At 37.2% G+C, this 15476-nt stretch overlaps 1 protein-coding gene across 3 annotated transcripts; it reads left to right on the plus strand.

The window, feature by feature from the left end:
* The first annotated feature begins 1536 nt into the window (after window positions 1-1536).
* LOC118337835 lies at window positions 1537-14074 on the plus strand. Of its 3 annotated transcripts, XM_035674949.1 has the most exons (36): window positions 1537-1625; window positions 2400-2620; window positions 2812-3020; window positions 4027-4108; window positions 4203-4258; window positions 4343-4414; window positions 4507-4603; window positions 4700-4785; window positions 5097-5192; window positions 5365-5431; window positions 5531-5616; window positions 5782-5871; window positions 6207-6305; window positions 6671-6752; window positions 6838-6878; window positions 7073-7168; window positions 7446-7541; window positions 7734-7841; window positions 8418-8513; window positions 8610-8705; window positions 9104-9185; window positions 9273-9313; window positions 9422-9517; window positions 9653-9748; window positions 10026-10067; window positions 10156-10251; window positions 10335-10430; window positions 10872-10953; window positions 11036-11079; window positions 11604-11690; window positions 11854-11934; window positions 12080-12161; window positions 12238-12281; window positions 12512-12607; window positions 12885-12959; window positions 13727-14074. In XM_035674949.1, the coding sequence occupies exons 2-36, from the start codon at window positions 2431-2433 to the stop codon at window positions 13733-13735; spliced, it is 2994 nt and encodes a 997-aa protein (XP_035530842.1). In that variant the 5' UTR covers window positions 1537-1625; window positions 2400-2430; the 3' UTR covers window positions 13736-14074. The 3 variants fall into 3 exon arrangements, with proteins under 3 accessions (XP_035530842.1, XP_035530843.1, XP_035530844.1); XM_035674950.1 differs by lacking the exon at window positions 8610-8705; XM_035674951.1 differs by lacking the exons at window positions 10872-10953; window positions 11036-11079.
* The last annotated feature ends 1402 nt before the right edge of the window (window positions 14075-15476 follow it).

Here is a 15476-nt window from a genome sequence, read left to right on the forward strand (position 1 = left end):
GCTCCATTACTGTTACTATGACGACTAATGCCACCTGAGTATGATGACCAAAGTCGCCGGACTTTCCTGTATGTCCAAAACTCATACAATGGTAAATGTGTCTCTGCAAGCTTTATTTTTTAAGTCTAAGTGGATGTTGCATATTTCTCATTCCTAACTTGACGTGCGGATCAAAGGGGTATGCTGACAGCCATAGTTTTGACCGTAGGCCCACTGACCAGGCTGCTGTATTTGCTGGGAGTGAGAATATGTAGATTTTTTTCAACTAAGTAGCTAGTTAGTGCAACCAAAGGTGGTGGTGTAAGCAATAAAATAATGCATGCCTTTATTAATTATGTTACTAACTGTATATGTTTCTTGTGGAATAATGTCATTGTGTTTTAGGGTACACTAAAGTTTCTGACCACTAGTTGCACCATAGGGAAATATTTTTATAAACACGTGCAAAAGCACTTTGGTGAGGAGATACGCACTTATGCCAATGGCTTCACACCATTCCACTGATGTACAGATGGTAGTAGCGATGCACCAGCAGAGACAGGGAAAATGAAAGCTGCTAGCATTCATGGATGTAAACAATCCAGGTTTTTAAAAAAATCAGCTTGCAAATGTTTTAGGGGGAAGAAAATGCATTAAACATGGATAATGCATTATGTGCAAGGATACACACAATATGTTTTGGTGAGTAATGTAAACAAGAACTTTACAAAAAAAAACTTTGCAGGGCACCTTTAAGCTATTTTTTCTGTAGTGTCTGTTTTTCTTTTTGCTTTATGAGAAAACCATACAACAGAATGAAAGAGAAGCTGTGTCAGTTTAACTCATGGTTTTGTCATTAGTGAGAGCTGACTAGTATGGTAGCACAAAGCAAAGTTGTCATGTTGATATCAGTTCAGTGTATTTTGTGCACTGAATTAGACATGAGGTTAAAATGTAGAGACCTGCAGGAAGAACAACTGCCAGGAAGTTAATGTCTATTTTCTATGGTCATGGTAAAAACTGAAACTATGCTATAACGTGGTTGGACTGCCAGTATGTAAAGTCTGCAGCCCCATCATTGCTGCAGCGATTAATACATTCATGGGTTCATATAGTTAAATATATAGTTAGGCTAGACTATAATACATATCCAAATGCCCTATTAGAACTATACTAGACCTAGACTTAATTACAAACAATGTATAAGCAATCAGTGTGAAATACTGACTAGGTGAAAGTGAAGGTGATGGGGAAAATGAATTTATTCTAATGGATTAAATATCAAGTATGTGCAATCTACATACAATGTATTTATCATCATTTAAACACTGTCCTGTAACTATCTTTTAATCTCAAAATAAAAGAAAATAAACATTTCTTAAATCACATTTGTTTTTTTCTCTTTCGAAAATATCTATGGCTTTTTTTAATCTATCATTTGAACAGATTACACAACAGTATGGATGATTCATGTCTGGGCGGGGCTGGCTGAGTAGAAACCTGGTAAAAACAGCAGCTGGCGCCTTTTTTTGTTTTCTGGAAACAAAACTGAAAGCAGAAAAAGTTAACCGACCAAACATAACAGTTGCATAGAGGAAATGCTTTTAGAGGCAGGGAAGCAAAAGAACACAGAAGAACACCATAAGGTAGGCAACACATGAATACATTTAATCTCTTTTGTTCTTTTAAATAATTATCTTTGAGGATGTGCAGGGGATGTTACTGGCATTAGTCAGTAACACAATAGTCTGTAAAAAATAACAGCCTGGTTAAAAATAATGGAAATTTGCATTGAAGGCAAAATCTTTCGGTCCAGTCTTTGTCTGGATTGTCTCGGCCAGATTAAGAATCCCATGGAGATATATTTTTCTTTTCATTTCTAATTGGCAGCCTTTACTTTGCTCCATCAACTCACTGAACTTGCATTATAAAAAAATAGAAGAAAGTGCTGCATGAGGTTATTTGTATAACTTTGCAATACAAATATCTATAAATCATAAATGCTGACAGACATTTAGAATTTAATGGTTTTTATTCAGGAGGCAAATACGTCAGTTGAAATACTGTTTCCTTATGTTTCATAATTTAAATCATTTTATATAATTATTTATTATTTTATTTATTTATTTTGAGAACGAGGGATGAGTACCAAAACCCAGTATTAAAGGGGCCTTGGAGCTAAATTATCAAAGGCATATATCAATAAGCCTGAACGTTATGAGTATCGAGATCTCTCAAGAGACCTGAAGTGTGCACAGGGAGGGGCGAGCTCTCTTTGCCTGCCTCTCACACACAAAAGTCTGATTCTAATTCACTAGAGTCAGTGTAGATTGCTGTATTTGTATTGGAGTATTTTTACAATGTGGTATTGATATTTTTAAGTAAAGGATCTAATTACTTCTTCCACCACTGATCAACAGTAACATGTTGTAATACAAAGAAACACCAGACATGAGCCTCCAGGTTTGCCACTGTGGCTGGTCCAAAGTGACGAGTTACCACGGCTTGAGAACTCACCAGGGGAAGATGGGATGCACGCCAAGGGGTGTGAAAGTTGAAGAGAGCGAACAGCAGTACTTGTGGGGAGCTTCGGCATTTACAAAGGAATTTAGTCTGGATGCCTACATCTCTGTCAAGAATGGTGGGTGTTGCTTAAAAAATGTCTGATTACAAGTTGTACTCAGTCCACACATTGCCACAAACAAGAAGACATACTAATTAACATGGCCAGATCAGTGGAAATGGGAGAAACATTTTTGTATAGTTTTATTTTCTCCTAACTGTTTGGATATGATGAAAATCAACTCTTCAGTTATGTCTCAAATCCAACAGACTATTCAGAAACAAGCCTCCAGGTTTGCCACTGTGGCTGGTCCAAAGTGACGACTTACCATGGCCTGCGAACTCACCAGGGCATGATGAGATGCCAGCCAAAGGGAATTAAGATCCTAAAGGAAGAGCAGTATGACTGGAAGAATCAGTGGGAAGAAGTGGATCAAAGGAAACCTCAGCCGGTTAAGAGAACTACTGTCAAGAAGGAGGTATACATTTTAGCAATTACAAGAGGGACACTTAGGGCAAAGTTCAGTTAGAAAAGTAGTGTTTTTTACCATACTAGTGTCACAACCTCAGACACAATTCTGGTGGACTCAAATGCACGACTCAGGGACTGACAAAGATGTACAAGAGGGGTATTTATTGTCCAAGTGCAAAACAAAGGCTCACAAGGAGATCAAAAACTTAACACAAACCTAAATTAAAACATGATAAACTCTGGAACTCTTACTGGAACGCATGACAATACTTTTCACAAACTGACACTGAGAGACAAGGACTATTTATACCAGGTGTAAGTGAAAACAGGTGAAAACAATCAGGGGCGGGGCAGACAATTACAAAGGTGGGAAAATCACACAAAGGGAGGAAGTCAGGGTCTGAATTGTGAGGGAAAAGGTGAGTACAAAATAAAACAGGAAGGACTAAACATGAATCACTAAACATGACTAAAATTAACACACTTGACGAGACACAACAACTAGCAGTGTGGCTATTTCTGTTAGTTGGTCCACAACTCAAATTATCTCAACAACTATAGATAGACTGGTGATTTCTTGACTGTTCATCTTGTGCCATCATCAGGTTAAAAAGTACCTTGGTTATGACCAAAAACTAATGACATTCCCATCAGCCTTGCCCTGGCCTTGTGTTAATTGCTAGTTAGCAAATGTTAGCAAACAAAGATCCTCATTAACATCTGCATATTAGCAATGTAATTGTGAGCATGCTAGCATGCTAGTATTAGACTGTAGTCCAAATCCTGGCCTATTTCTTTACAGCTTCGCAGAGCAGCTATGGCTGTAGACTCAGAGTCTTGGTTTTAAATGCATCACACTGTTGTCATTGGGTCTTCATTAATTGGATAACCCCATTGTCTATAACTCCTTCATTATTTTATTAATTCAGTCAGCACTAAAATGAACAGTTTCCATAATTATTGTGACCTTGACATAAATAACAACTTACATTCTTTTCACCTTAACCTGACAGAATGCGCCATCGGCACTAAGCACCAATGTCCGTGCCAGCTTTGTAGAAAGAAAAGCCACAATCAAGGAGGAATACAAATCATGTATGTACAGGATTATGGTTCAGTCAATACAAGATTTTGCAAAACCATCAGTAAAATAGTTAAGGCTGAGACTGATCATTTCCTTTTCTTAAAGCTCAACGTGATCCACGACGGTCTTCTTATAGAGCCAGAAACTCAACTAGTATGCCGGTAAAGCAGATTCATGAAAAGCTCTTTGACTTCAAAATGACAAAGTATGAGAAGCTGCATGTAAATTAAATTATTATCTTTCAGCTGAATGTATCCGTCAGAGAGAATCCAACACCAACATACATGGAAGACTGGACATTTCAAACATTACCAAAGGTACTCAACTGTTTGCTGTAGACATTACATTACATTTGAAATTAAAAATTTTAACAACAATAAAATATAGAGCATTTTTATATCTTTATTAGATAACAGACAGTAGAAGGATTGCAGAAAATTCGAGCATGGACCGGCCTGTGAATTTTGCAACTACAGCAGCCACAGTGAAGGAGGAGCCCAAATCACGTAACCTGAGTTATAGTTCATTGAAGTATAATTTGAAAAATCAATTCGAAACATAAAATAGCTAAGGTTGAGACTGATCATCTCCTTTCATTACAGCTTTAGCAATTCAACGATGGTCTTCTCAAAGAACCACCAACTCAAAGTCAGGCCGTCAGCTCCATGATTTGTCTGTTGGTGTGCAGGTAAAGGAGATTAATTGGAATTAAATTCTGAAATGAAACCAATATAGTTTGCTTTTGGATACATTCTTTCTTATATTTACTTTTCTAAACATAAATGTTTTAAAAATTACAATGTCTGTGCTTTGCTAATGCTGCTCATTGGCCTGACTGTTTTTATTACTTATTGTATGTGCCAAGTTTTCTGTAATGTTGATCATTGTTGTTATTATGTGTGCAGCCCTTTGAGGCATGTTTTGTGATTTTGGGCTATAGTAAACCGGACTTGACTTGACTTACATGGAATTTACATCTGATTCTGTTCTGTCTTTCAGGTGAATAGATCGGTCAGAGAGCGTCCAAATATTCCTCCCCCGGCACCAGTAGTCCAACCTATAGAGAAAGACATGAAGGCTCAAACATTATCACAGGTAATCAACCTGTTTTAGGCATATTTTAGACATAACATTAGATAATTTTTAAGGAATTTAGGGATCTTATTAAATATTTGATTCTTTATTTTATTCTTAGATATATATATATATATAGAATTTGTGGACCTTTTAAATAGGTAATATCAACTTTCCATCTTTCCATCGTCAGAATGTGCCAGTGTCACCAAGCATCCACTCTGCAGCAGCAGTCACAATCAGGGAGGAGCCCAGATCCCGTATGTACAGGATTATAATTGAGTCAAAACTATATTTTGGATCACAATCTGATAAATAAAGCAGTTTATGCTGAGACTGATCATCTCCTTTCATTGCAGCTTTAGCAATTCAACGGCGATCTTCTCAAAGTAACACCAACTCAAAGTCAGGCCGTCAGGCACATGATTTGTCCACTGGTGTGCAGGTAAAGCAGATTTGTTGGAATCCTCTGACTATGAAATTAAACCAATATAACAATTTTCTTTCTTTTCTAAACATGTAGGCTTTTGTAACATTCAGTTATTTTCTGAATTGCTTTGTGTCTGGTTGTTTTGAAAAGTGCTATGTATATTTCTTTAACATCTTTCAGGTGAATAGAGCTAGCAGGGAGTGTCCAACAACTCCACCTTTGGCAACAGTTGTCCAGCCTCATGAGAATGAGGATCCAACATTGTCACAGGTATTACACTGTTATAATCCAACCATTTACTGTTTAACCCTATATTTAGATTTTTCAGTTAGTAGCGCTTTTTGCGATTGTTAATAACTTTATGTTGTCCTGACTTAAACCCCAAATATAGCATATAGGACTTAAAGCATAATTAAAAGCTGCTAATGAGCATATTTAGACATAGCTGTAACAGACACATCCTTTACTTTTTGCTTCACCTTCAGATTTTTTTTGGTTTAAAACTAATACAGTGAAAGCCACTTTATATTCTAAATTGTTCCCTGACATCATCTTTATTACATTTATGTGTGTGCATGTACTGTGTGTGTGTGCTTTCATTCAAGGCAAGGCAAGAGACCGTTAAATCTCAATTACAGCAGAAAATAAAGCTGCAAGAGGAGAAAATGAGTGAAATCAGAGAGTGGACAGAGAGAGCCTGTGAGGTGAACAGCAGCGTTTTGTTCTTTTTCACTATGGATTTGCAGTTTGATTAAATCAACCATTAGCAAAGCTGTAACACGCAGTTATTGCTGCCACTTAAGGAAAAGGGACTTGAAATGTGTTGTAACTTTAACTTTAACTTGTAGAAAAAATTAATGAACAAACTTGCACTTGCCAACCCCTACTGTAGTTGATTGTAATAAACCATGTTATTACTATGTTATGGACATCATTACAATTGGTTGAAAACTTAAAAAGAAAATATATATAATAACTTTGTCATAGAAATACTGAATAGTGTGAAACCACCTGGAAAATACTTTTTGTGAAATGGCTCAAATATCAACTTTCCACCTCTATTTGACAGAGTGTCCAAGATTCAGTACGTACCAACACCCCAATAAATTCTACAGCAGCAGAGACCACAACAAAAGAGGATCCCAAATCATGTATGGAGTAGTATTATTTCATTCCACACAGGTATTTACTAAATAATCATGAAAATTAGGCAATAACTGTCTTTTCTATCTACAGCGTATGAAACTGCACCGCCTGTTTTTTCCACTGGCATGAAGGTACGTGTACAGCAGACTCCTGACTTAGTAGAATGTCTAGTGGTGTAAAAAGCAATTTCACCACAACTAAAGTTAAGATGTTAATATGTTAAATATGTTAAATATAAATATGTTAAATATAAATATGTTAAATATGTTTAATATGTTAAAATGTTATCATGTGGGTGAGGATTGCCTTGCACTGAATGTTTCAGGTGAAGAGTTTTGTCAGGGAGCACCCAACAACCACATACCCAGTAACAGTAGACCAACCTAAGAGAAAACACAGTGAAGATCAAACATTATCACAGGTACTGAATGCGTCAGTGTTTAAGACCCTATATTGCTATTTTAATTTGTTTATGTTTTCTGGTAAAAGGATGGGAAAGCTTGCTAGAGACAGTTTAGTATCTTATGTGAACTCAGTTCATTTACAACAGCTTTTTAAGTATTTTTAAATTTTCTGTAATGTTAATCATTGTTTTTATTATATGTACAGTCCTTTGAGGCATGCTTTGTAATATTGGGCGACAGTAAACCTGACTTGACTTAAATGGAACTTACATCTGATTCTGTTCTGTCTTTCAGGTGAATAAATCAGTCAGGGAATGTCCAAAAATTGCTCCGCGGGTATCACTAGTCCAACCTAAGGAGAAAGACATGAAGGATCAAACATTATCACAGGTAACGAGCTAGTTTTGGATATTTTTCAAGGAATTTAGACACCTTTTTACGTAGTTTATTCTTATTTTTGCCTTGTTCTTTTCTTTATTTAACATTTTGCTGTGTGTGATTGGCACCACTGCTTTAATAGGTAAATTAATTCTATCAGTATTGTATTATTACTAAGTGCTTGACTCTTCTTGAATCTTTTAGGGGATGAGTTCAGTCATGGAGCACCCAACGACTACACACCCAGCAACCAACCCAGCAACAGTAGTGCAACCTAAGGAAAGACACCAGAAGAATCAAACATTATCACAGGTATTAAACTCTTCCGTGTTTTAGACCAAATATTGCAATTATTTTTTGTTTATGTTTTGAGGTGCAGGATAGGAAAGTTTGCTAGAGTCAGTTTAGTACCTGTGAAGTAAGTTCTGTTAACTGCTTATGAGTATTTTTAGACCTTTTTGTGACAGTTACATTAGTCACTTTTACCATCATTGTCAGCATTTTATAGGCTTTACCCAACATCATTGCTATCTGTGTTTTGAGGGTTGAGCAGGTATGTATCTTTACTTATGTCGGCACACCAGTACAGAAGCAGAGCAACTGTGGCTCACATTTTAGGATGCTTATGTACGTGTTTTAGACCTGTTTGAGCAATTTGAGCTGCTCAATCACAAGCACCAAAATACAAAACCAAATGATTGTAAAAATTTAATTTATTTACAAATGATTAAATTACACTAAAATTAACTAAGAAAAGCAGAGACTGATTTAATTATTTACACGTTAATTGAGCTGCACAATTTCCCCACTGGTGTTCAGGTAAAGCAGATTCATGAATAGTTCTCTGACTTCGACAAATTATGTAAAGTTAAATCTAACATGTTTCAGGTGACTGGATTGGTCGGCGATCATCTGACACCAACATACACTGTAGCAGTTGTCCAACCAAACAAGGAAGACAGGAATGATCAAAGATTATCACAGGTATTTAACTATTTGTATATGTAATCTGGTTATGCAGCTATTTCCTGTATTGTTTCATGTCCGATTGTGCTATGTAATCGGTATGACATCTTTCAGATGAATAGAGCTAGCAGGGAGCATCCAACAAATCCACCTTTGACAACAGTTGTCCAGCCTAAGGACAATGACAGAGAGGATCCAACATTGTCACAAGTATTACACTGTTATAATCCAACCATTTACTGTTTAAGATCCTGTATGACAATTTTCAGTTGCCCAGTAGGGGCTTTCTGTGATTAAAACATTTAGGTTGTCCTGACTTAGACCCCAAATATAGCATATAGGTGCTAATGAGCAGCTTAGATCTAGCTGTGACAGACACATTGGCCACTTTTTGCCTCAGTCTTACAGTGGACAGCTCTTTACCCTTGCTGGTATCAACTAATGATTCTTTTCTATTTATCAATTAGTTGTTTTGTCCACAACCCATAGAAATAACAGACACGTTTTAGTCATAAAAATGCTACAGAGTGTGAATCCATCTCGACAAGACTTTATCAGATATACTTTGTAATTTGTGAAAGTATCAACGTTCCACCTTCTTCTGACAGAGTGTCCCAGATTCAACAAGTGCCAACACCCAGACAAATTCTACAGCAGCAGAAACCACAACAAAGGAGGATCCCAAATCATGTATGTAGCAGTATGATTTTATTTAACACAGGAAATGGCTTTAAAATGTATGAAAATGAAGCAATTAGCTGTCTCCTTTATCTACAGCGTGTGAAACTGAACAGCCTGATTTCTCCACTGGCATGAAGGTATCTGTATGCTGTACTTTTCATTTCATAGTTGGTTTCTTTGAAGTAAAGGTTATTATTATCATTTTGGTTTGGCTTGCCTTGCACTGAAGATTTGACTTGTTACAGGTGAAGGATCTGGCCCAGATGTTTTCAGCTACCACAACCCAGGACACAGCAGTCCAACGAAAGGGAGATCGAAGAGAGGAACGAAACCTATCACAGGTAGTAGACCCTCTATAAATATTAGGTTATTCTAATATTTTCCTGTATCATTATGTGTGACCTTGTGTCTGGGCTCAACAGTTTGTATCGTATTACTATTATTTGTTGGATACCTGAGCGCTTAAAATCTTTCAGGTGAAGCATTTAACCCAGAAGACTGCAGATACCACAGGCAAGAACATGACAGTTCAACCAAAGGAGAATGACAGGGAGGTTAAAGAAATATCACAGGTACAGTACTAGTGTCCCCATTATATTGTACCCATAGCAATGTCCATCGGGAAATCCATCACTTTCGTCCTGACTGAGATATCTCAGAAACGATTTATTGCCAGGGACATTCATGGTCCCTAGAGGATGAATACTGCTGACATTTACATTTTCTGTAATGTTGATCATTGTGTTTATTATATGTACAGCCCTATGAGGCATGCTTTGTGATATTGGGCTATAGTAAACCTGACTTGACTTAAATGGAACTTACATCTGATTCTGTTCTGTCTTTCAGGAGAATAGATCGGTCAAGGAGCGTCCAATAATTCCTCCCCGGGTACCAGCAGTCCAATCTAAGGAGAAAAACATTAATTATATCAGTATTGTATTTTTACAGAGTGATTGAATCTTCTTGAATCTTTTAGCCGCAGAGTTTGGTCAGGGAGCACCCAACGACAACAGACCCGGCAACAGTAGTCCGACCTATGGAAAGGCACCAGAAGAATCAAACATTATCACAGGTATTAAACTCTTCAGTGTTTTAGACCCTGTAGTATCATATCACTATTATTTGTTAGATACCTGAGTGCTTAAAATCTTTCAGGTGAAGCATTTAGCCCAGACGACTGCAGCTACCACAGACCAGGCCATGACAGTCCAACCAAAAGAGAAAGACAGGGAGGTCCAAAACATATCACAGGTACAGTACTAGTGTCCTCATTATAATGTACCCATAGCAATGTCCACTGGGGGTCCACCACTTTAATTGTATCATTGCCAGGGACATTCATGGTCCCTAGATGATGAATACTACTGAAGTTTATCGTTTTAATAACTTCTCAAGCTGAACAAAACATCTGATAACATTGGACCCTGGGAAATTGTCAGGGACATTTTTCACTGTTCTATGACCTCTTCAACACAACAATAAATGTATTAATATAGAAGATTATCAGAAGATTAAGAGCTCAAAAGAAGTTTGAGAAGAGTTGAAGCCCTAGAAGACATAAAAAAGCTCTATATGATACATCCCAAGAAAATCATGTGTCTTGTAACACAAATGTCTTTGCAGTTGAAATAAAAAACACACACATTTTAGCGAAGCAGGAATCATTAAAAACCTTCCACCTTTCTGTGACAGAATGTGCCAGATTCAACCATTGCCACCACCCAAGTTAATCCTGCATCAGCAGAAGCCACAACCGAGGAGGATCCTAAATTATGTATTATTATTATTATTATTATTATTGGATAATACTAGATGATCAGGAAAATTAAGGAAATGACCATCTACTTTTTCAACAGCATGTGAAACTGCACCGCCCCCAGATTTCTCCACTGGTTTGAAGGTACGGGTGATTCTTAAACGTATTGAGATGTCAATTACAACTACTGAAAGGACGAGTATGGAGAATTTAGTGGCATTCAGAACTGAGAAATTATCACACCTCTAGCCCTGTCTAGAGCCAGTGTTTGGTTTGTTTGGGCTACTGTAGAAACATAGTGGTTAAACATGGCGGACTCTGTGAAAGAGGATTTACTCCTTTTTTAGATATAAAAGGCTCATTGTAAGGTAACAAAAACTACTATTCTTATTTTTAGAATATTACACACCAATGAAAACACGCTCATGAATATTGTATTCAATTTCTGCCAAAAGATCCTCCTAATTTTACATGCTGGACCTTTAAAACACATTCAGCCTGATACACCATTGTTATACTTTGTTCTATTTTAGCCTTTTTGCAGATGTTTCATGCAGACTTTGGTTTAATGTTTGTTTGGTTAAACCTTTCAGAAAATCAGGAAAGGTTATTGTGTTTTTGTTACTTATTTGGGTCCAGCTTGCATTAACTGTAAAGACAAATTACAGGTGAAGGAATTGGCCCAGATGTTTTCAACCCAGGAAACAGCAGTCCAACCAAAAAGGAAACACAGAGAGGAACAAAAACTATCACAGGTAGTAGACCCTCTGGAAATTTGGCCTAGACAACTTAACTCTGCCATAAGAATGCTGAGACGTTAGTAGGATGTGGTTGCATGGGTGTTTGAGATAATTACTTGGTGGTTGCCAGAATGTATTCATTAAATTGTTTGATACTTGAGTACTTACTGTCTTTTAGGCAAAGTTCATTGCCAAGAAACTTTCAGCTACCACAGCCCAGCAAAAGGAGAAAGACAAGGAAAATCAAAACATATCACAGGTATAGCACCAGTGCCCTCTGTTTGTCAGTCAGTCCACCACTTTGGTCCAGACTGAAATAGCTCAACAACTATTTAAAGCAATTTTGCAAATAGTTTTTTAGCAAATGCTTCAAATATTATAAATCTTCCACCTCTCTGTGACAGAACGTGCCAGATTCAACAAGTGGCATCACCCAAATGAATCCTGCAACAGCACAAGCAACCACTGTGCAGGATCCTACATCATGTATGTATTATGGTTTATTAATTCATAATCAGGAAAATTAAGGAAATTTTGTTGACAGTCACTTCTTCTTCAACAGCGTGTGAAACTGCACAGCCCCCAGATTTCTCCACTGGTCTGAAGGTATGGCTGAGTTTTTAAACTTGTTGAGATGTCAATGATAACTTCTTCAAACACAATCAGCCTGGTGCATTATTGTTATACTTTGTTCTATTACAACCCTTTTGCAGATGTTCCACGCACATGTTGGTTTAATGTTTCTTCACAGCACTTTTCGGAACAGTCAGCAAAGCTTATTATGTTTTTGTTAGTTATTTGTGTCCAGCTTGTGTTGAGTGTTAGAAATGTTTCAGGTGAAAGACTTGGCCCGGATGTTTTCATCAACCACAGCACAGGAAACAGCAGTCCAACCAAAGAGGAACCAGAGAGTGGAACGGAGACTATCACAGGTAGTAGACACTGTATTATTTTCATGTCACTGAGGTACCAGAAATATTAAAAAAATAATAATTCACTAACACATAATTCACAAACAAAGGCAATCACATGCAGTTCAACTCAATACTAAGGTTGCTTGCGAAAAAAAAACATTCAATGTAAGTGGTAGCTAATGTGTTGCTATATGATTGTTAAGACATTGCCAGGTGGTTGCTAAGATGCTAGATGGGTGTTATGTGTTAATGGATATACTCATGAATTAGTTGGACATTACTCTTTCTCTTTCAGGTGAAGCTTATAGCCAGGAAGCTTTCAGCTGCCACAGCCCAGGAAAGAGCTGTCCACCCAAGACAGACAGACAAGGTACAGCTCCAGCTACTGCTAGTGGTTTTACTCTAAGGACTGTTGGTCAGTCAGTCCACCACTTTGGTCCAAACTGAAATATCACAACAACTATGTGATGACATTTTCTGCACACATTCATGGTCCCCAGATAATGAGTCCCAATGACTTTAAGTCCCCCCCCCCCTGGCTTTTCCACTTATCATGTGAAATATCTCAACATCTGATAGCTGGATTGACACAGTTCTGTATAGATATTAATGGTTCCCATACGACGAAGCCATTAAACTTTGGTGATCAAAGACAGAGCTAAAAGAGGACTGTTTGCTAACAAACTCCCCTTAAAAAGGAGTTCACAACTTGTGGCAGTTGAAAATTAACAGTAACAACTGCTGAAATGTAAGTTTAGAAAGAGCTAGATTAGATGGTAACAGTTCATATCATTATTTTAGTTTAGATAGATAAGTCACCAGTGATATATGAAGTAACATTTGGTCAGAACTCATTGTTTTGGGTTTGATTGGTGATCCAGGGTTTTTTTTACCCTTGTGTACTGGGCAAATTTACCCTGTATTGCGTTTCTGCTACGTTTGTTTTAGTGTACAATGTGGTAATGTGTGTAAATACAGGATATAAAAGTACATGTAATCCATTATGAAGTATATGTAACTGAATGTGGGCAAAATGAAAGGCTGTGAAATACTTAAAGAATAAGCAGATGTGACTCATGTCTCCTGATATCAGCACAGTTTTCTAAGTGTTGTATTGTTGTTTTATCTTAACTCTAGTGGATGTAAAGCTGGACCCAACCACTGCACACAGAGTGACGGAGTAACAGAGAACCAGGAAGCTCCGAGGAGGAGAAGATTGACCTTAGGGACATCATACTAAGACGTTGTTGTCAGCAACAAGACAGGATGGGACCTGGCTGTAGCAAGAGATGATGCGAACCGCAGGGGAGAATTCTCGCTGAAGAAAAAACATAATCTGCTTGCATGTTGTTTTCTTTCTTTCTTTTTAAATCAATATCAAGTTAATCTTTAAAGTATGTACATTTTAAGAGAGGAAAGAGCATGGTATTCCTTTTACCAATAAAAAGCTAAATGTGCAGAAATAAAACATACCGTTGCTCGATACCTTTAAGTTTTGCTGGCTTTACTTGCTGTGATGCTTTCTGTACATTTCCGACTTATTATTACTCATAGTGTGATCCCTGTCCTCTCTTCCCTCGTTTGCTTGTCATATAGATTATAGTGATGTGTTGTTCGTGAATGGCACTTTTGTATGTTGCACCGGTCGTCAATATATCATGAGTTAGGCATGGCATGATATGTCACAATTATCTTGGCAATATTATCACCATAATCACGTAAATATACTTCATACTTCTAACATCCATCCGATTTAACCTGTTATTGTGGGGGATGCAAGGGGCAAGCCGATCCTTCAGCCATGGAGACAGGGTTTGGATTTTGGAATGACTGGAACAATGCAGGCTACCCCTTGTCCCCTTGTTCAAAATAAATCTGTATGCTGGTAAGCTAGACAGCTTTTTCATTATACAGATTCACAATAAATAATATATGGGTTTCTGTAAATTATAGAGTTTAGCATAATAACATTTAAATTTGAACTTACACTCATTTACTGTTAATTTACTTTTGAACATTTTACATGTTAAATGTGTTAAATAAAAAAAATAATAATTGAGATCCTGATCCTGCAGCTCTCTATTTGGTATGCTGTGTACGTCATAGCTGGCTATGCAGGGCAGCAGGGAAAGAGCCTGAACACAGATAGAGTAGAGGCAAGGGAACAACAACAAGGCACTAGGATGAACTGGCAGAGTATAAGGGTTGATGTGGGCGAGTGGAAACAGCACATCTAGTTGTCCATATACAACAAAACTAATAAAACAAGTGTTTGCAGACCTCCTAATAAGGATGAAGTCTAGATAAAGCTCAGTGCCTCCCATAGAACATTCTGAAGCACTTTATTAGCCTAAAACTTCCTTATACTTGTTGGATGTTATATATACTTTGGCACTGATTGCACTGTATTGATCAATATACTGTTTTGTAATATTTGTCATGTAAAACTTTAATGAGGGTTATAAAAAAAAAAAAAAAAACAGGATCTGGTTGGCAGGTAAGGTCATGTGACTGGGACTCCAGGGAAAGGGGTTATTGCAGGACATGTAGGAGTGGCTGGATGTGGGAGTGAGACGTCTGGGACAGGAATATAAATCAGAGGACATCTGGTGGACAGAAATAGAATGGCAGTTGTATTAATTAACAGTTTTTTCAATTGTATACCTATAATATAGACAACCATACAATGTAAAATCACCTGAGTGTTATGCTATTATTACAGCCATCCCATAATAAATGATTTTGTATTGCACTTTTCACAGAGCAATATTATTATTATTATTTTGAGATTATTGCATAAACCATTTTACAGTATGGTTTTGGTAATATTACAGGTGTATTAATGAAAAGTCATAAAAGAATGGCTACTTTGACACACACACACACA

This window comes from Morone saxatilis, unplaced genomic scaffold (assembly GCF_004916995.1).
Source record: "Morone saxatilis isolate NCDOM2014 unplaced genomic scaffold, NCSU_SB_2.0 Contig4, whole genome shotgun sequence".
NCBI lineage: Eukaryota > Metazoa > Chordata > Actinopteri > Moronidae > Morone > Morone saxatilis.